The following is a 22,543-nucleotide window of genomic DNA, read 5'->3' as shown; positions in this document are numbered from 1 at the left end:
GGAGGTGGAAAAGAAATAAGGGGATGGGGGAGGAGAACAAGAGGACTGAGATAGGGGAGGAATAGAGGAGGGCAAGAAAGGAGATGCCTTGATAGGGGGAGACAATACAATTATGGAGAGAGGTCTGGAACAGGGGAAATGTTAGGGGATTCATAGGGATGACCCCAAATAAGAATCTAAGTAGTAGTGAATAAAATGCTATTGATGCCTTTCCCTTATTATGAGACTGGTGTCTACCTTGGTTACCATTCCTAGAGCCTTCATCCAGTAGCTGTTTGAAGCAGAAACAGGCACCCACAGTTAAGCACTGAAAAATACCCCTGGAATCCAATTGTGGAGAGGGAGGAGGGATGAGCAAAGAAGCCAAGATGGTGCTGCAGAAACAGTTGACGTGACCTAATGAGAGCATGGAGACCCTAGTCATAAAGCTTTGGAAACAGCATTGGACTGAACCAAGCCCTCTAAATGTGGGTGCCAGTTAGGAAGCCAAGACAGCCTATGGGACCTCTAACAGTGGAGCCAGTCTTTATCCCTAGAGCACAAATGGACTTTGGGAGCCCATTCCCTATGGAGGGATACTATTGCAGCCCAGATACAGCAAGGAGAGCGTAGGCCCTCCCCAAAAAATGATATGACAGACTTTGAAGGTCCCTGGTAGAGGGCCTCACTATGCCTGGGGAGGAGTTTGGGGATGGGTTGGGGGGGTTGGTGGGGAACATGAGAGGGTGGGAGGGCAAGGGAATAGGGGGATGGATATATAAATATGAGTAGTAATTAAAGAATTTAAATAAAAAAATACTATCTGAAAAAGAAAAAAAAGAATACACATCTGTGCCCAAATTGCTTGGGAGAGGGTAGGTACAAGAAACAGAAAAAAAACAAAGCCAGGTTTCAAAAGATAAGGCCTAACAAATGGTACCTTGATGGGGCTGGATCATGGCCTCTCAAAGATGCCTTTACAGCAGCAACAGTCATGTATGAAGTCAACCTCTGATTAAACCAGGCACCTGTGTCATTTGTTCTACCGGTCACTTCTGCTTTGCTCAGACAAGCAATACTCTCCCTGGTGTGACTAAGCATCAGCACCAGAGCATGTATTAAGTCTTTCCAGGAATGAAACTGAACTATTGCTATGACTTTTCACACACACACACACACACACACACACACACACACACACATTTCCTCTTAGCTCAAAAAAAAAGGTAAAAGAAAGTCTTCACCCAGTAGTTTATGGAAGCAGAAGCAGAGATCCACAGCTAAGCACTGAGCTGAACTCCTAGAATCCACTTATAGACAGGGAGGAGTGATGAGCAAAAGGGTCAAGACTATGCTGGGGAAACCCACAGAAACAGCTGACCTAAGCAAGTGGGAACTCATGGACCCCAGTCTGACAGCTGGGGAACCAGCACAGTACTGAACCAGGCCCCCTGACTGTGTTTGTCAGCCGGGAGGCCTGGACAGTGTATGGGGCCTCTGGCAGTGGAACCAGTATTTATCCCTAGTGTACAAATGGACATTGGGAACCCATTCTCTCTAGAGGGATACTCTCTCAGCCTAGATACATGGGGGAGGGTCTAGGCCCTGCCTCAAGTGATGTGACAGACTTTGATGATGCCACATGGAAGGCTTTACCCTCCCTGGGGAATGGATGGGTGGTGGGATGGGAGGGTTGGTAGGGGAATAGGAGAATAGGAGGGAGAGGGAACTGGTATTGGTATGTAAAATAAGATTGTTTTAAATTTACATAAAATTTTATAAAAAAAAACACTTTGTTGTTTAAGCACCATGGAAGAGAAGATGACTGGCATATGACAGCATGCAAGCCTTGTCCTTTCTGCCAGGATAAACATCTAGATACAATGATGGGTATAGTACGAGTCGAAGAACACAGAGGACATAATCCCAGCTGTCGTATCCAGACTACAAACATCCCTGGTACAGTCTCACCTAAATCTATTGTTTGTTGCATACTTTTATTCAAGCCACTATTTCTAGCATCCTAGACTGGTCTTTCTGGTCCACATTCTTAAAACTCCATAAAAGAGGTGCTATTGTTACCCATCTTCCACAGATCCATTTAGGGATAGATAGATAGATAGATAGATAGATAGATAGATAGATAGATAGATAGATAGATAGACAGATGATAAAGTAATTTATTGCTTGTGGTAGAGCCAGAGTTGAAACTCACCTCTGTCCAAGTCCAAACATGCATGTTTTTAACCATTAAATTAAACTACACTTCTCATCTTGGACAGCACCAGCTCTTCTCCACACAACATAAGATCTAGCAGAGTACCTGTATGTACTCAAAGTACAGGGCTTTTTTCAGCATACCCCATTTCCACCTTGTTGCTCCCATCACAATTACCTGACATGGCCACACCTAGCTGCATGGCTAAAATAGAACATTCTGACCCAAGAGCAAGGGCTCCTGGCATCTTGGCCTGTTTCTATCACTGCTGTGTGTAACAGACAAGAGGGGTGCATGAAGCCCAAACCAAGAAGCTGCAAGCTTGCAAGTGAATGCTGCTTCACACACTGCCATGGGGCAATGCTGCCTAGACTATCCTATGAGAACCATAGCAGCCCTGTTCCTCCTGAACATGTCCCTGCTGCAGATCAAGAGTCTATCAGGCTTATATTCTGCTAAATGAAAGGCCAGCTGAGGAAGCATATGCACAATGCTATCTCATGATTGAAAAAAAAAATGTGTTTGCATACTTCAAGGAAAAAGGAAACCTACCTGGAGAAAGGAAAAAAATTATTTAAAAATAACCACTTCTCCACAATAGGATTAAAGGCAGAGTTGATAGCTTTAAATAGCTTATGCCTTTTATCATTTAAACAACTAAAGAGCACACCCATGAAGCTTCACAACAATGCTCTATGAAATAGTGTGTGATGTTGATGAAACCATGCACAAAGGGTTATCCTTAGGTCCTCAGGAAGCTCTGTCTGTGTACATCAGCTGCACTTACAAGAATCAGACTTGGGATCTTTCAGAGCTGACATGTCTACTGAAGGAACAAAACAACTGACCCCAACTCTGCCTGCACTCCACCACAGAGGCACACAGCCCTTACCACCTATGACTGCTTTATGTTTGTATCCCATCTATAAATTACCTCCTTCATGCCTCCCAGAAATCCCACCAACACAAGAATGTGTAAATTCAACTGCAGAGCAGGGTAGCATGACTCACCCTGTGCTGTGAATTAGGCCCAGGAAGTACCACAGGCTGTATGTTAATTAACTGCCTCCTGTGGAATCGCCAGTGCCCCAAATGCCAAAAGTAGAAAGGCTGGGACCCATTCATCTCCACTTTAACCTTATGCACACCAAAATTTACAGCACATATTCGCAAGCAGGTTCTCACTTGGTCCTCAACACAACCCTAAACAAGAGACCTGATGTACAGACAATCAGGGTGCAATAAAGAAAAGGAAATTTAACCACTAGAAGCATCTAAAAGTCTAGGAGCATAGACTAGATGCCAAGAATACAGACACCAGGAGCATCCCTTCCACCTATTCATCAATCCTAATAATTGTGAACATGTCTGAGGAGCTCTGGTGTGGTCACTCTATGAAAGGTATAAAAGTGAGCCTCTGCATGCTTACTACCTGCACAAAGACCAATCAAATGAGTAAAAGACACCAGGACAGCTCAGAGGATAAAAGTACCTGCCACCAAGTTTGATAACCTGAGTTAGGCTCCTGGGACTCCTGGGACCCACGTGCTGGAAAGAGAGAACTGACTCCAACAGTTGTCCTCTCTCCTCTACATCTGGACTGTGGCAAGTACACACACACACACACACACACACACACACACACACACACACACACACACACACACACGATGATAGATATATAGATGGATGGATAGATAGATGGATGGATGTGCTAGATGATCTATATATGGATGGATGGTTGGATCCATATGTAAGAATGCTTGGTAGAAAAAACTCTACATTATGTAAAACACTATCTTGAAAATTAAGGATGAGCACAGGTGAACATGGCATTTTAAAAATGTCAAGTACAAGGATCCAGTGGCCTAAGCAACTATGCTACATCCAAAGAAGCAGGGAAACTTGAGCCTGAAGAATCACAAAGGGAAGCACAAGATAAAACTGTAGAGGGGACCATGAGCCAGACTTCACATCTTGTGTAAACTGTATAAAGTAAGGATCCAAAACTGTATAAGATTCCATCATCAGGGTGCTTCTGTCATGGAGGTAATGTGGTGATCCAATATGCAATGTAAGGCCTTTATACACCCACATAACATTCATAAGTTTTCATCTGTGGAAACCACTCAGAATTCAGTGCGCTCACCTATCTCTCTGATTAGCTCCTGCAGGCTCTAGTACATATCTAATTAGGTACCAATAAAAGAAGCAATAACAACTAATGTCCTCCTAAATGTGGGTCCTCCACTGCCCAACACATTATTTCACTGCCAGTAGTTTTTAATGAGACATAGCAATTACAATGTCACCTCAAAAAATAGAGTTTATCACCTTGAAACAGAGAGTATCAAAATTTATGTTGGAAGAATATAAAACCACATATGTAACCAAGGAGAATGGTGTGATCCACTCACTCCACACTCAAAGAAATGGCCAAATGGCTCATTTGCAGTCAGTCATCATTGCAGATTAGGTCCCTGGCCATTACCCATCCGCACTGAGCCACATGCAAGGCATACAAATCTCGCAAGGTTGACAGGCCACATCATTGTGATATTGAAATTGTGACCCTCACACTTCCAATTCCAAGAACAGAGGACTCTTCAGACCTGAAGACAACGACACTCGGGCCACCTTGAGTCTGCAGACCTACTGAGCTGGAATTGATTGGTTTCTAGAAAGGCAGGTCTTGATCCAAGCCAGAAGTACTCTCCTAGGATGTCAGCGCCTCATCTAAGTAACACATAAAACTTGGCTGTTCTTCCATTTGTAAGGGTTCTGCCAGTACCAGGTAACTCTTCTTCCATGAGAATGGGAAATGCCACCCTGCCATGTGGAGAGAAGCAAGGAGAAGAAAGAACATAGGGAGGAAGTCGGAAAAGGGGAGGAAGAGAGGGAAAGGAAGAAAGACAAGTCCTGAGGTCCTGCCCAGAGAAGGCCACTGGGATCTCTTGAGTGGCTCTGGGTGAAGCATGGGAGACAACTGAAGAACAGACTTTCTAACCCAGGGCCCTGAATCTGCTCTGCTGTTGACCCTCTGTGAAGCCTTGAACAAATGGCTTCTTCCTGCAGATCCCAAAAATCCTCATCTATAAGATGTGTGAGCATCTGTGTCACAGGGCTACAGTGAGTCCCAAGTGACAATGATACCCATTTCTTAACAAGCATGAAACATTCACCTCAGCTCAGAGTGACTAAGCAAAATGTCCAAGTTTCAACCAGAACTTAGTCTCTAGGCCTCAGAGACTAAAATGCCAAAGGATTCAAGGAGCTTGAGTTACATATTTCTTAGTCCTTTGCTTGCTTCTGACTCAGCCAAAGACAGCATCTGACCTGGAAAGCAGGTATTAGCAAAAATGCACCAAGTGTCTTAGCTAAGTGCCTGGAGCTGTTTACCTCCAATCAAACAAAATTCCATCAGGGGTAATACAGGCATTCTAAGTGTCCCCAAAAAGCCTACTGATGGTTCCCCACTCGAGGCCTGTAAGTGCACGTGTGTGAGATTTACTGTCAGGAAAGTGACATACTCAAGCTAATCGGCTCTAATGAGCAGGGATGCATCTTGACATTCCAGGGGAAAACTCGAGACAGCATCACGCAGGCCCTTTAAGGAGAAGAGGAATTATTTCCACTCTAATTGACAAGGAAAACACTGAAGAGAAGGCCTCTTGGTATATGGCCTGGGTAAGTACATCTGAAGCCCCTGTTGAGAGAGACACTGCAGAAGTTTAAATGGCTGCAATGGGCACACTAGTCAGCTGTCTTCAGGGTCATCAAGGAAATGTGTACAGATGATTTTTCCCTTCCTAGGCCCTCATGCTCACATCCAACCCCAGCACACCCCTAGAAGAAAAGCAGTTAAACACCACCAGCCATGAATCTGTTCTCTGGCATCCAGCAGCTAGCTACGGCTGTTCATATTTATAACATTAGTTTAATTAAAGCTTCCAGGGAGATAAATTAATTTCTTGGTGTAGAAAATCAGTCTTTCCAATGACAACATCCGCACCTTTGGTATAACTGGAAAACAAATGCAGCAATTGAAATTTTTTTCAATTAAAAAATCCTCATGGCACATGCAATTTTTATTCCTCAGTGCTCCTCTATCCAACAAGTGTGAACACAAAAGAAATAGAGGAAACTAATACATAAATGTGTATTTCTTCAAATAGAATCCCATCAGGGGTATCCTCATTTGGCTTTTTATCTTCTCATCTCTGTTTTTTTCCTTGAAAAAAAATACCTATGCATATCCACCAAAAGAACAATTAAGATTATAGTGATAAAGACGAAAGCATCAATGCTCTCTGTAAGAAAACATTTGTTTCTCTTGTGGCCCTTGCCCTCCCATGCCCCTTCTGCAGAACCACCACTGTGACACTACAAGATATGCCAAAAGGCCATACATGAAGTCACTGGGTTACAAAAGGAGCTTATTTTTCTCTCAATCCTAATACACCTTAGGCCTCGTGTGCATAATAAAATAGCTTCCTGTTGATCTATTGGTAGTTTCAGCCAACAAAGCATTGGTTAAAGGGAAAACTTTTGTGTTCTTTGTCCTCTTTACACTGAACCTTTGGAAGCTGAGGCATACAGGCTGGTGGAGGGGACAGTGAAGGCACTTTTAATGTCTGCTTCAATTAATCTTTTCACCTCCTACCTCTCAGTGCCACTGAGGCCACAGTTAACTAAAGACATATCTGGGGTACAAGAGGAAAAAAGAGGAAAGTTCTTGAACAGACAAAATTAGAAACAGGCCTGCTACTGATAACAGATGAATATAGGGGAAAGTTAAGCCTGAAGCCCATCTAATGAATGAGCTGCAAGACCCTGAGACAAGAGGATTGGGAGTCCAGCTGGAATGAGACATTGGGCCCTATAATATCTAACATGCCCTAACAATAAAAAGACTACCTGCAATTCTGCTATAACTTTGAATGCATCCCACTGGCCACCTAGCTCTTTCCTTTCACTCTTATTATTATTCCAATCTTGGTAACTAAATAGAATCTAAGGGCTTCTTTCCTTTTCAGTATTCAGAATCTGTTACACATTTTCAACAGCACAACTATGTGACATCCTCTTGCTTTAGTGCACTGCTGTTCTTTTAGGTCAGCATTCTACCAAAGCCTACACATCCAGACCAGCCTTCCCTTCCACTCACAAGGTTGTCCACCATCAACATCCCTCAGAATCTAAACGGCATGGTTAGCAGCTACTTCAACAAAGTGAGAGACAGCTATTAGAAAGAAAGAGTAAGCATTTGTGGAAAATGAATTCCAGTCTTTGCTTCTACATGCTTCTTTGCTTCACAGGACTATAAAGCCCCTGCTGGTCCACTAAGAAGTGTCCTGTTCTAGAAAGGGCTGGGCTATGGAACTGTCCAGAGTCTGGGAAGGGAAAATGCAAGACCCATCTACATCTGGGTAAAATAGAATCAGAGATGCCCAGAAGGCCAAAACTAGAAGTAGAGTTAAAAGTTAGATTCTTCAATGGAGTACTACTCAGCCAAAAAAAAAAATGGAATCTTGAAATTTGCAGGAAAATGGATGTAACTAGAAGAAACCATCCTGAGCGAGGTAACCCAGTCACAAAAAGACAAACATGATATGTACTCGCTCATATGTGGATTTTAGGCATAAAGGATTACCAGCCTACAATCCACACTGCCAGAGAAACTAGTAAACAAGGAAGACCCTAAAAGAGACATACATTGTCCCCTGGAGAAGGGGAAAGGGTCAGGATCCCCTGAGCAAATTGAGAGCATGGGAAGAGGGGGAAGGGAGCTACGAGAATGAGGAGAGAAGGGAAGAAGAGGAAGAATGCAGAGGTCATGAGGGAGCAGAAAGGTTGGGTCAGGTGAAGAATAGAAGAAAGGATATGTGACAGGTAGGGTTTTAGTTGGGGGCATGGTAGGGAAGGACAGGATGGAAAAGGGAACTGGAATTGTCATGTAAATCATTCTTGTTTCCAATTCAAATAAAAAAAAGATTTAAAAAAAGTTAGATTCTTTTAACTCCTCTATATACTTAGAAAGGTAAACCCCAGGGGATGGAGAAGTGGCTCAGTGAGTTAAGAGCACTTCCTGCTCTTCCAGGAGTCACAAGTTCAGTTCCCAGCTCTCACATGTCAGGAAATTCACAACCACCTGTAACTCCAGCTCCAGGGTATCTGGTGCCCTCTTCTGGCCTCTGTGGTCACTTGCACACATGTGACATTTATAAACATATACACAATCACATAAATAAATAAAAATAAATCTTTTTGTTTGTTTATTTTTTTCAAGGCAGGGTTTCCCTATATATCTTTGGAGCCTGTCCTGGAACTAGTTCTTGTAGACCAGGCTGGTCTTGAACTCACAGAGCTCTGCCTGCCTCTACCTCCCAAGTGCTGGGATTAAAGGCATGCTCCACCACTGCCTGGCTACAAAAATCAATCCTTATTTTTAAGGAAAAATAAAAGCATAAGAATGCCGAAGTCCCATCCCTTGTGAAGGGATGCTCTCTTGACCTGGACACATGGGGAAGGGCCTAGGCCTGGGCCAGGATGATGTGGTAGACTTTGGGGAGCCCCTTTTGAGGGCCTTACCCTGCCTGGGGAGTGGAGAGGGGATGGCTAGGGGCAGGTGGGATGTTGGGGGGGAAGGGAGGGAGAGGGAGAAGGGATTGACATCTGAAGCAAGCTTGTTCCTAATTTGAACTAATAAAATAAAACAAAAAATAAAATAAAATTTATATAAACATATAAATGTAAAGCACAAAAAAAAAAAAGAATGCAGAAGTCAGCCAGGCATTGGTGCACACACCTTTAATCCCAGCACTCAGGAGGCAGAGACAGGCAGATCTCTGTGATTTCAAGGCCAACCTGGTCTCCAGAGCAAGTGCCAGGATAGGTTCCAAAGCTACACAAAGAAACCCTGTCTCAAAAAAAAAAAAAAAAAGCCAAAGTCCAGAGACCATACGTAATTTGTTCAGAATCACATAATTTCGCCATTTATTTCAAGTCAATTCAGTCCAGAATACTTGCTGGCTAACATGCCAGGTTTTTAAGGCAGAACACTATTTTGTTCATCCATGGGGTCTTTATAAGGCCCAGAAAACTATAATGGATAATTTCCCTTGTGTGGTCAGAGTTTTACATTCTCTCATAATCCATAATTTTTGCTCCCACTGGGAGGGAGTAAACTCTGCCCCCACTAATAATGGGAAAAAAGAGAGAAAGGTACTACACCACATTCTCAAAACCCTGTGAGGACCAGAAATGAGACTTCCTTGCCCCATGGATCTTCTGTCCTTCTTTCCTCAGTCACACATTTCAAAAGTGATTCTCCTCTCATAAAAAGCCAGGTACTACCATGCTCAACTAAGACTAGGAAACCAAGGCAATCTACTGGAGTGCCCCTCCTGGGAGCTGTCAATCATAATAACTCCAGAGATCTGACTGGCCTCCAGCCTTAAGCTGCACCATGAATCTGGGACATAAGCACCTCTTGCCAGCAAACTGCAAGTCTGACTCACTGCACTTGTTCCAGCCTCATACTTTAAAGTCATCTCCATGCCACAAGACTTAACGATTGCAGCTTGAAATATCCTGCTTTAACACACGCCCTCCAGCTACATTCCCACAACTCTGTGGTAAAAGAGCCACGATGGCTCCTATTTTACAAAAAGCAAGCATGGTTCCTGGCCAATGAAAGAATGAGAAAACTAAGCCCTGATTGCCTTTCACACTCCTACACAACTGCATGAAATCACATTTCACAAATGGCAAAACCAAGACGAGAGTTTAAGTATTCATTTCAGCCTGTTTTAAATAGCAAAGCTCATGTCTGGAATATGAAACATGGAAGATTACTCTTCCTTCGCCCTTCTCCCTCTCCCATGCTTCCTCCTCTGCCTCTCTGTAGGCTTGCTTTCCTTTACACAATTCTACTCTTACCAGACTATGATCGGCTTTGTGATCTCTGCAACATGAACAGTGCTTCACATCCCAGTCAGACATGGCTAACAGTTCACATAGCATCCTATGAAGCTGTAGAAATCTCCATTCAGTTCACCTGGGATAGTGAGGTACAGGCTACTGCACAGCCCCCTGGAGATCCCCAGGTGTGACTGTTTGCACCAGAAATGCAGTGATCCATCATGGCTTGTCTTGTGGTGCCTCTTGAACTACTCAAAGGACTGTCTTATTCGAGCATAGGTTATATCCTATCTTTCCAGCCTGCTTGTGATTCTTTATAGACAGAGAATTTAGAGCTGTTGTCTTAGTTGGAATGAGACATATGCTAGCTACCTGGTTCAATTTTAATGGGTTTTGCTAATGAGACGTGGTGTGCATTTTTTGTTTCCTGTGTAAAGAATATATATCAAGCAGGAAAGCCAGGGCTAGTGAGTTAGGGAGTCTTGGCTGCTCTCTAGGAAACCCTGGCCTTTCCCAGTCATCTCTTCATGGCCCCATCATACTGCAGCAGGTTTTGTATAAAACTCATGGAGTCATCACACAAATGGCTTAACTACCTGGAGGAACATGAGGCTTAATAAGAGAATAAGACAGTATTTGTAAATACTTCAGCAGTTCTGCAGAAGATGCCATATCAAAACATTCCATTATGAAAATAATATACTATGTAGAAGCAGATGCTCACATCTTGAAAGTACTGAAGAATATTGGACAGAAACCTTGAATTACTGGCTTTTTCTGTGATTCATAAAGAGCTCAGTTTCTAATCCTATGTGCATTACAAAATCAGCTGGGTGCAAAGGTTGGATTGCTCCATGTAAATAAGTGAAGTATTAAAATGGGAATCTAATATGCTTATCATCTAGAGTGTAATCACTGAGGGGCTGGAGAGGTCTCTCAGCAGTCATAAGCACTGAGTGCTCTCCTGGCACCAAGATTCAATTCCCAAAATCCACATAGAGGCTCATAACCATTTGTTACTCCAGTTGAACAGGATCTAACACCCTCTTCTAGTCTCTGCATGCACCAAACACACATACAGACACAAAGCACATAGAATAGAATCACTGAGCTGACTTTCAGTGACAACCTGGTTGCAGGGGTGGTGTGTGTGTGTGTGTGTGTGTGTGTGTGTGTGTGTGTGTGTGTGTGTGTGTGTGTGTGTACCTTCATGGGCCAAACATGATTTTTTAAAGTCTGAAGAAGAATCCAGAGATTCATGGCCAGCCAGGTTTAATGACCTGAGTTCAGTCCCCAGGATCCACCTAGTGAAAAGAGAGAATAGACTCACACAAGTTGTTCTCTGATGTCCACATACACAGTGTGATACATGCATTCCTTCAAGTACACACACACACACACACACACACACACACACACACACACACACACACACCAAATAAATAAATAAATAGCAACAAAAAATCCAAAATAAAGAATTCAGAGCTGTGTTTTACTGTGACCAATTGTCCTTTCTAACAGGTGGGGAATAAGGATGTAGACTAGAAGTAGCAACAAAGGGTACTAGTCAGGGTCCCCAGAGAATACAACTGAATGGAAAGTTCTAGGAAACCCATCCCATCACTACCAACAAGCTCACTGCCAGTAACAATCAAAGGCTGATACAACAGACATGACTTTGGTTAGTTAGGTTTTGTCAACTTGATATGAGCTCAAGTTATCAGGAAGGAGGAAATCTTAAATAAGAAAATGCCTCCACCAGACTGGCATGGAGACAAGTCTGTAGGGCATCTTCTTGATTGATGATCACCACGGAAGGTCCCAATTCACTGTGGGTGGTGCCACCCCTGAACATGCAGTCCTGGGTTGTATAAGAAAGCTGGCTGATCGAGTCATGGGAAGGGAGCCAGTAAGCAGCACTCCTCCATAACCTCTGCATCAGTCCCTACTCCAGTTTCCAGCCTTGGTGGACTACAAACTGTAAGATGAAATAAGCCCTTTCCTCCCCAAGTTGATTTTGGTCATCGTGTTCATTATAGCAATAGACAGGAAATCCGGACATGACTATTTTCAATTCTCTCCAAAGATCAACTGCCCTTACATGCTGTCATATAAGCTGGCTCACAGGGATTTGGTCTAAGACCAGACTGTCACTGAGGGAGGGGTGATGACTTCAGAGTGGACTTTGGATAACTAATTTTAAAAGCCATGAACTTCCTGGTGGCTAGGCTCTTGTTTTCTGAGCACTTCACAGTCTGGAATAAACAATATGGCTAATAAATTAATTTGATGTACTAGTAGAAAATTAAAAGTCACCAAAATAAAAGAAAGAAAATCTGTGTTATGGTTAATGAGGATGATCAAAGGTCACATGTCGGGGCTGGAGAGATGGCGCAGAGGTTAAGAGCACCAACTGCTCTTCCAGAGGTCCTGAGTTCAATTCCCAGCACCCACATGGTGGCTCACAACCATCTGTTATGAGATCTGGTGCCCTCTTCTGGTGTGCAGATATACATGGAGGCAGAATGTTGTATACATAATAAATAAATAAAATCTTTAAAAAAAAAAAAGGTCACATGTCTGTACCCCATGTTAATGCCCTTTGGAATCATGGGCCTATGCTGGCACATGAGCTGAGAATGCAGGGGATAGACCAGATGCCTCATTCTCAGCTTGGCCAGCAACAATTTTTATCAGCACATATTAATAACACATGATGATGGATTTCACTATGACACTCATACATGTACATAATGGATCTAGAACCTGCCACTGCCCTATCTCACACAACCCCCACTCCTGCTGACACACCTCCTCTCCAAAACCAATGCCACCTTTCTACTTTTGTGTCTCATTTGTTTTGTTTTGGTGACCCAATGAGTTTAATTAGGGTTGCTGACATGAGCATAGGTAAGGGGTTATTTACAGGAACATGAGCACTTACCAGTGGCTACACTACTGAAGAAAATGTCTTCCCTATCCCAGCATCCATTAACCATCCTTCCTAGGAAGGGCTGTAGCTTCATGACCCCATCCTCCACCTAGCAACCATTAACTGCCTCTGAAATACTGGAAGTTATTAACATAAAAGGCAGCATGAAAAAAATGTAAAACTAAGGCAATGGAGATAACCAGTCTAAGCCAGCCAACAAACTGGTCCTTGGGTTTCTCACTCAAGATCTCCACCTATGCTACCTGGAGCTGCTAAGCAGGCCCAGAGGAACAGCCAAAGTGGTGAGAAAACTGCCAGCTTCAGCAGAGAGTGTTGTCTGCTGACTAAAATAGAAGCTGCTTTCCTTGTGACAATTTGAGCAATTAGCTCCATTTCCCAATTCTAACCTTAAAAAGTGGGAGGGAGAAGTCTCCCAGGCTAAAATGCTTCAAAATAATATGATTGCCTGGGGAATTGTTTCATCCTTTAGACAAAAAGATCATATTATTTAGTTGGCAGACAAAACAGCAGGGTTCTTTGCATCATTTCATACAGGCTTGGTTGAAATTGACCCTTCCTTACTGATTCCCTTCCCCATCTTCCCACCCCACCCCACCCTACCCCTCACCCCTTCTTTTCCACAGTAACATCACCCGTGTTCCTTAAAGCCTTTCTCATGAGTCCCCTTCCACTGTTCTCACCTCTAGAACCTGTTGGTTTGGGTTTTAGGAGACTGGATTAAGATATTTCCCAACTCCACTCATTTTTCCTGACAATTTCATAATTCCACTTTTTTCCCAGATGAATATAATCTTGTCCTGTATATGTGACACATTTTAATTATGCATCCATTAACTGATGGACAACCAGGCTGATTCTGTCTCCTTGCTATTGTGAATCGAGCACCAGTAAACACAGAGATGTAAGTATCCCTGTGGTAGGATGTTGTTCTTTGGGTATGTCTATGAGTGATACAGCTGGGTCATATGGCAGTTCTATTTTGAGTTTCATGAGAAACAACCACATTTATTTTCATAATGGCTATACTGGTAATAACTCCTACCAACAGTGGGTAAGGATTTCTCTTTCTCCACATCCTCACCAGCATTTATTATATTGGTATTATTTTTTAATTATTATTTTCTCAAAGATGACCATTCTGACAAACATGAGATAGAATTATCAATGCAGTTTTAATTTGCAATTTTCTGAGGGCTAAAGATGTTGGACATCTAAAAAATGACTTTCAGCCATTTGTATTTCTTTTGAGAACTGTCTGTTCATTTCATTGGCCTGGTCACTGATGTTTGGTGTTTAAATTTTGTAGTTCATTACATAGATACTGAATTGGTTATTTTCTGTTGCTGTGGTGAAATTGTCAAAACCTACTTGAGGAAGTATTTATTTGGGTTTATGGTTCCAGCATGGAAGTAGAGCCAGGCTACAAGGTCTCAACACCACCCCCACCACAGACATGCCTCCTACAGCAAGGCTCTGCCTCCTTAATATTCCATAACCTCCCCAGCTAACTGGGGATCAACTGTTCACATACATGAGTCTGTAGGGGACATTTCTCATTCAAACCACCAGGCACTAATCTCTTGAGTGAAGTGTGACCAAGATTCCCTCCCATTCTTCAGACTCATTAATCCCAGATGCTCTTCACAGCTTCCAGTATCTCTGCCCTTGGAAGACTTTGTCTTAAGCAGAATGTAATGTTAGCACACTGTGAAGGTGACTTGGAGATGTGGCATGACTAAGGTTTGGCAGGTGGTTCCCAGCTCAAGGTTTTGTTTTTATGCTTATGTGACTGAAACTTAGTCATCTACCTTCTTTGGGTGTTTTTTTAGTCTGTGAGCCTAAGAAAGCAGTCACTAAATGTTATCTTAGGAACTACTTAGCTTAGCAAATTATCAAGCCTAAATAGATATCAATAACACAAGTCTATTTCCTGACACAAGTTCATTAGATTTTACATAGGAATACTGGATAGGAAAATACTAGAAAGGATGCCCCTTCCTGACACAAGTTCATTAGATTTCACATAGGAATACTGGATAGGAAAATACTAGAAAGGATGCCCCTGAGCCATCCTTGACTTCTCTTATGTTGTAACTCTAGTGGTAGCCACCACCACCATATGGCTTAACAGTCACAGTAGACCCTCTCAGTCAGATCTGATCAGTAAGTCACAGCAGTCACTCACAGTCAGACATGAGCAGTCACAGATGACACTCACAGTCAGACCTGAACAGTCACAGCAGATGCTCACAGTCAGACCTGTAATCTTAGGGTTCCTCATCCTAAAAATAAAATCTTACACTAAATGGCCAAGTGTAGTCAACAATCAGTCTATTTGAGCTCTATCATCTCCATCTAACCAACAGGACTCCGATGCGTGATGGGTTGGGAGGGAAAAATGGGACAGGATAAGAAAGATCAAAAAAAACTAGAGATGATCTCAAGGTGGATTGAAAGGCACAGCTAGAAGGGTAGTAAGTCTCTGTGACATTCCCTCTTTATAAAAATGACCTGGACAATGAGGAGTAGACAAGTACACTGGTACAAGTGGCCAAGCTGATGTCACTGTAGGGCCAGCTCATGCTTCCTGAGGAGCAACTTGTGAAGAGAACGGGCATGTTTTTTGCTCCCTATACTACTTTGTCCCACATCCTCATCTCTTCCTCTCCAGGGCTGCACTTCCAGTCTTGATTTCCAAGCCCTGGTTTCTCATAGGCATCCAACTTCTACATCACCCCCCACACACACTCTGCTTAAACAGTGGCTCTGGAATGTCAGTCCATTCACTGAGGTTAAACTTCCTATACAAAACCAATAGAGAGAGCTTTATAAAATATATGCCATGAGATATCCATCATGAATCAGAATTAAAGCATGCCGTTTGTGACAATGTGACTGGCAGTAAAGACTATGATGTCAAGTGAAATAATCCAGCCATGTTAGAACAAATAGCTCCCATTCTCACTCATTTGTGGAAGCTTAAAACATTAAAACAGAATAAGAGAAGAGAACAGTGATCCCTAAAGGGTAGGAATCAAGGGTTCGATAACAAAAAGATAGGGGGAATTGTTCTAAAATCCTACAGTTCAGTGGGCTAACTTTCATTGGCAACAGTTTATATCTCCAAGTAGCTAGAAGAATCCAAAGGTTCCCAGACACATAGACATGATAAATGTGTGAGGAGATAAAGGCTAATTACCCACATTTCATCAAAATATATTGTATACTGTATTGAATTATCATGTGGTCCTCTAAATGTATACAAACATTAGGTGTCAGCTAAAAATAAAAACATCTTCAGTTCCACCCTTAGTAGGTCAGCTATGGCCCTGCCTGCCTGTTTTTAGTAAATTCCCCAGGTAACATTATGCATGTAGTCCACCATTCTGGAACCCATGCTTCTAGATTTTTTTCTCTAGAAGAATCAATATGTACCTTTTCCTTCTAGGTCTGTTACCCAGCAACTTATCTAAAAGGTATGCTTGTGTTGGGGGGGGCTTCACTCAATAATTACCAATAGATTCACATGTTTCTCTCCTGTGCTGACAGATTTGCTATCAGCTTGCCACAAACTGGTGCCATCAAGGAAGAAGGAAAAATCATTAGAGAACGTTTGTAGGCCAGTTGATGTGGGAGAGCTCAGCCCACTATGGATTTGGGCCATCCCTAAGCAGATGCGCATGTGCTGCACAAAAAAGGGTGGCTGAATATGGGTCCTAGAACAAGAGAGTGAGTCCCTCCATAGTTCCTGAGTAGTTCCTGCCTCCAGGTTCCGGACGTGAGCTGCTGCCCCGGCTTCCCGTGATGATGTACTCTTATGTGGAAATGACTACTTTCCACCTTCAGCTATTTTTGTCATTGTGTTTATTCCAGTAAGAGCAAACTCAAACATCCCCTAAGATCCTCCATGTTAGCAACAAGCCAAAGAGTGAAAAGTATCAAGGAAAGAAGGGGGGCTATATAGACACTCCACACTTTTGCCAAAATGAGGTCAATCCCAAAGCTACAGCACTCATGTCCTCTTCTCTGTCACTTCTGATGAACAAGCCATGGGAATGGTTTGGAATCAAGGCCAAAGACAACACAGGTATGTGGCATAAGTGACAGCAGCAAAGAGAGATGTGGACTGAGGACCAAAGGTCTCAGCCTCAGAATATTCTCCATGTCTGTTCATGCACACATGCAGATCTATAGTGCCTCAGGACAGTATGCACTGACAAATGAATGGGGAGACAATTTCATCACTCTGGGGACATGACCAAGTGGGCTTATACATCATCTCCTGGGGACCCATCAATGGAGATCACCATTTTGTCATTGACTAAAATATCCTTTACACAGTGCACACTTAGAAGTACTATGTGTGAATATGAATAATACCATTTAAAAGAAGATAAAACTGACATGCAACGAAATTAAACTGTTTGAACTCATGCAATTAGCAAGTGGCTCAAGAGGAGAAAGAGGCTACTGAACTGGAATCAGAGAATTTGAGTGTGAGACACTAACTTAGGAGACACACTCTGTTATCTTTCTCTTCTCCAAAATGAGCAATGCCACGGAATAGTAAAGTGTTGGGAATAACAATGTATACAAATGCAATGCAAGAATAGGGCAAGAATCTTGGGGCTTCTCAGTTGGGAATTCCAAAACTGGCCAATGGATTCAGGAAGCTTGCAGTTCCCTCCTCTGCAATCTCATGGGGGAAGTGCCTGAGTGGTCAGTAGACCATGGACTCAGGAGGCACTTTTGTTCTATCAAGATGGAGGAAACAATGAGCTCTTTAAGGTAGACATGAAGAGGGCAGCTAAAGGATGACTTCATTCAGGCTGTGCAGCCCAAGTCTGTGGGGTAAAATAACCAGTGACTCTCCCCGGACATACACATTGTATTCACTGGAAGCATCAGTATCGAAAATGCCTGGAGAGCATCTTCAATAGATCATATCCAGCCAGATCAAGTTGCATTCAGTAGGGCAGACCTTGCCTTGATCCTGACACACTCTCCTGTCCCCCAGTCCTCTAGAGGAGATGGTAGCACCAAAATGGTAAGTGCACTGCAGCATCTTCTCATCAGATTGACAGTCCGATACAGAGTGTCCTTGGAACACCCCTGTCTACGTGGGTTTTAGATAAAAGGCTATCCCACCTTGTTTAGCCTATACCCTGAGACCCAGGGAACATGCCTTGTGGCTGGATGGTCATTTTAACTTGGACAGCATCATTGCTGAAGCTAATAATGCATATGCACTGCTGAGAGAGAGAGAGAGAGAGAGGGAGAGAGAGAGAGAGAGAGAGAGAGAGAGAGAGAGAGAGAGAGAGAGAGAGAGAGAGAACCTCTATCATTAGCCTTGGGTCACAATCCAAAAGAATTTTCAATGGGTGGAAAGATCAAAACATTGACCACCATTATCCATCTGTCCACCCACAAATGATACAGTAGAGACCAATGGTCCCCTCCCCTTCTCAGCTATCAGTGAGCCTGCCTGCAGAAACAGACATGCAGATAGTACTTCTTCCTCACCACAGCCAACAACCTCTTATGAAGTTCCACCCACCCAGGTGACACTGCCCCCCACTGATAAGCCAGCATAGTCCTTCCCCTGCAGAGCCTGGGAGGTCTCAACCATAAAGGACTTTTAAAAGCCTCTCTAAGAAGTGTCTGCTTAACTAAAGCAAAGCTGTTCTTGATGAAATAAAACAGAATCAGCTGCAAAGCTTCTCGGACTCATCCTAACATAGACTGGCTTATTCACTTCCAAGTGGAATGACCCTGACAATATATCACAGTTAACTGTGGTCACAGCTCCATGGAACTTCAGCCAGTGCTGAGAGCTCACTGAGGGGCAGTTAATAGTCCCCAATCTGTAATCAACCTTTTTTACATTTGTTCCTAATCACAGGATACAGTTTCATCTTAATGAACTGTTTTCTTATCGTATTACAGTTGGTCATTTCAGCATGCCTAATGGCCCATTCAGTAGGTTAAATGACAATTAAAGTCCCCTGGTTTTGGTGAAGGGGGGGTTAACATTTTACCCCCTTCCCCAGACAGAATGATATTTGGAGGGTAGAGTCACTGAAGATCAAAGTCAAGCATACCTATTGCAGTCGACATGGAGCAGGAGGTGAGAGGCGCTCACTGACAGTGCAAGCTTGTGCCACTGTCCATCGGCCATGCGGTAGGGGAGGGCCTCAGTCCTGGGCTTCCCACGATGGATGTAATGGTAGCGTATTTCTTCCCTTGGGCCACTGCTCTCCAGTTCAAAGTAGCTGCACGTAAAGAACAAAGGCTTTAGTTCTGGGCACTATGGCACTCATCAGCCCCACATCCTCATTACCAGGTTTCTTGGAATCTAAAATTACCTAAACACAGCACACAAGGCCATGACCTGAAATCAAGTGTACAGTATGGAGCCCACTCCATCTATTGTCTGAGAGCCGTTCTAAAACATTGAGCTGCTGGCATGGAGATCATTTGATGCACAGTAAGGAGAAAACACGCTGGCTAATAAGTGGAGCTTGGAGTTATGCTTCCTAAATACTTAAAACTACAGCTCGACAGCCTCTTTCTATTGACTGAAAAGGGCCATTGGTGTGAAAAGGTTTCATTGATGTTTGTTTTTAGAACAGCCATTTAAAGTTTTTTGAGAATTAATGAGGAAAAAAAAAAGTTGGGTTGGGTATCTGGGATTGAAATTCACGCAAGAGTGACAAGTTAAGTCTCCTTCTGTGCTTCCCCCTGGGGAGGTGATTTCACTAGACAGATAATCCCCACATGGCGGGACAGAGAGGGCATACAGTCACCCACACATGAGTCAGTACTTATGATTACCACAGTATAAAGCACATAGCTTGAGTTTTCTTTCCTAAGGGTGTCCTCATGTTTTTCAGATCCATGTAAAATTCTTTGTGCCATCACCGAGGTCTTATGTGTTAGGACTAGCCCTTCCATGGGTTGTTGAGGACTTTGTCTCCTCTAACTTCCAGTTATCTTCACTGTCGTTGCCATGTGCCTGACCTAATTGCCAGCTGTGCACTAGAATGTTGCACACACGTTCTAATTTGCCTCCCATAATACTTGCATTTCTATCCCCTTTTAAAGACTGAAAAACTGAGATTCTGATGGATGGTGTAGCCCAGTTGCTAGAGTGTTTGCCAGGCATCTGTGAAGCCCTGGATTCATTCCCTAGCATGGCATAAATCAGGTGTGGCACACACACTTGTAATTATATCACTGAGAAGGTAGACACTGGAAGATCAGAGAAGCTTGTGGTAATTTTTGATAATATATAGTGAGTTTGAGGCTGGCCTGGGCTACATGCAACTATATCAGGAAAGAAGATTGGAAAGGGGAAGGAAGGAGGGGAGGAGAGGAGGGGAGAAGAGGGGAGGGGAGGGGAAATAAGGGAGAAAAACTTATATTTAATGGTTATAAATAGATCCTTCACTGTGCCTCGGGTTATTGGCATCTCCTAGGCACCAGAAAATGCCCTTAAGTCATACCAGGCATAAGCTCAGCTATCATTCACCTCCAGCAGTGCATGCAACTCTAGAGACATTCACCTAGACAGGAAGACAGGATAATTCTTGTAGTTAGAAGGAGCTACAGGGTTTCCTATAATACACTGAGCTGGCCAGACCCAAGTGTGACTGTGTTAAATATAAAACACAAAATTCATCACTGGTGAAGAAGACTAGATGGAGCCATCATGAAAATCAGCCTCTTTGAATATGACCCACCATGTCAAAGAGGTAATGAACATTTCTTGCTCATCATTCACAAGGATTTTCCAATGGGAAGCATAGAGGGAAGATCACCTTGCAACCACCTCAGCAGCAGCAGCACAAGGAATTAGCCCTAAGAAATTTTTCCTACCATAGAAGCCAGTTCCCATGCCCAGGTTCATGCTAATTAGGAATAACTGATATAAGACATATTTTCAAAAGGAAGAAATTTCTTATTTATCGTAAAGAAATCCTTAAATTTCTTCAAAGCATCAAATATATTCTAGAAGAATCAAACTGCATAGGTATGGACTTTGGGAGCCCATTCCACATAGAGGAATATTCCCTGAGCCAAGACACATGAAGGTGGGCCTAGGCCCTATCCCAAAGGAAACAATAGAAGGCCTCACCATCCAGGGGGAGCAGAAAGGATATGTGATAGATAGGGTTTTAGTTGAGGGGGTGGTAGGGGAGGACAGGAGGGAGAGGGAACTGGGATTGTCATGTAAAACAATCTTGTTTCTAATTCAAATAAAAAATCTGCAAAAAAAAAAAAAAAAAGAATCAAACTGAAGAACCGAGTCAGGACACTGAAGGTTCTTGTTTATCCATCAACTCTTTAACTCAATGTGTCTTTGGTGGGCACATAGGGAAGAGACAAAAGGATCTGAAATATAGATCCCTCTATCAAGATGTTCTGAGACTAGTGAAAAATGCAATAAAATGTGTCCCTTCCCATCATAAAGTAGAAAGTGGCCTAGAAATGGTGCAGGAGGAGTCAAGGGAAGCTGCCATCATACAAGCAAACACCTCATGCCTTGAACATGCCAAGTGCAATTTTTATTACTACTTCACATTGAGTTCTCACATGAACAGACACAGAGCATGCCTGGTCCCAGGAGGACACAGCTCCAACATAGAAAAGTACCATGATTTTCTGTGACCTCACCAAGATCCCCATATTAGGAGAAACCTCTCAATTATTTTGACCAATAAGAGACTCCTGGGAGAATGCCCTGACCTTGAAAGGACTTCAGTCAATGACAATTTCAAATGTTCACCAAGATGGCTGATGAAATCATTAAGATGGGGGTAAGTACATTTAACCAGATTCAATCACTGTCCCTGGGGTTACAGCCTCATTGGGCAAGTGCTTAATGTGTTATAAATAGATTGTTTAAAGATTTCTTTACAAAGTAGTGGAGTAAGTGATTACCTTGTAGTAATCAAAAATATATGCCTATGAGGAAAACTCTAGTGTTTCACAGTGGGCACTTGTACCTTGGGTGACTTTTCTGACAGCAACACACACTCAGAGGCAATGCACCTCAAACTACTTGAGTCCAACTCAAGTCGGTGTGTGATTGAAGAGTTCAATTATGCAACTGCTCTTATGTCCCCAGGGATGGCAGTAACTCTCCACTCATGGGCACAGGAGGCATACTTCTGACAGTAACCTTCAGGAGGCAGTCACCAATCTGAAGGCTGTGGCATGGGAAGGGAGCACCATGATCTATAATAGAGTGCTATGGTTTGATTGTAGTGCTCCCAGAGGACTCATGTATTGAAGGCTTAGTACCCTGTTCCTGGAGCCAACATAGGGCTCCGATCAAATCCGTACATCAATCAGTCTCTTGATGGATTTATAATATGGTGGTGTTATTGGTGTGGGACCCAGTTGAAGGAAGTTCGCTCTCTCTCTCTCTCTCTCTCTCTCTCTCTCTCTCTCCCTCTCCCTCTCCC

The 22,543-nt window shown here is 43.1% G+C and overlaps 1 protein-coding gene across 3 annotated transcripts in view; it reads right to left on the bottom strand.

Annotated features, from left to right (window-relative positions):
- Window positions 1–22,543, bottom strand: part of LOC100765471 (protein kinase C-binding protein NELL1) — an 864,465-nt gene that overhangs the window by 704,116 nt on the left and 137,806 nt on the right. For 2 of the 3 annotated variants that reach the window (XM_027410508.2, XM_027410509.2), the window contains exon 4: window positions 19,175–19,345. The exons of the other annotated variant lie outside the window; for it this stretch is intronic. In XM_027410508.2, coding sequence (XP_027266309.1) covers window positions 19,175–19,345 — 171 coding nt within the window. The remainder of the gene's footprint in view (window positions 1–19,174; window positions 19,346–22,543) is intronic. 3 annotated transcript variants of the gene reach the window in all.

The sequence above is a fragment of the Cricetulus griseus genome, chromosome 3 (assembly GCF_003668045.3).
Source record: "Cricetulus griseus strain 17A/GY chromosome 3, alternate assembly CriGri-PICRH-1.0, whole genome shotgun sequence".
Classification (NCBI taxonomy): domain Eukaryota; kingdom Metazoa; phylum Chordata; class Mammalia; order Rodentia; family Cricetidae; genus Cricetulus; species Cricetulus griseus.
The sequence above is the reverse complement of the archived record's forward strand: the minus strand, read 5'-3'. Positions and strand labels throughout refer to the sequence as shown.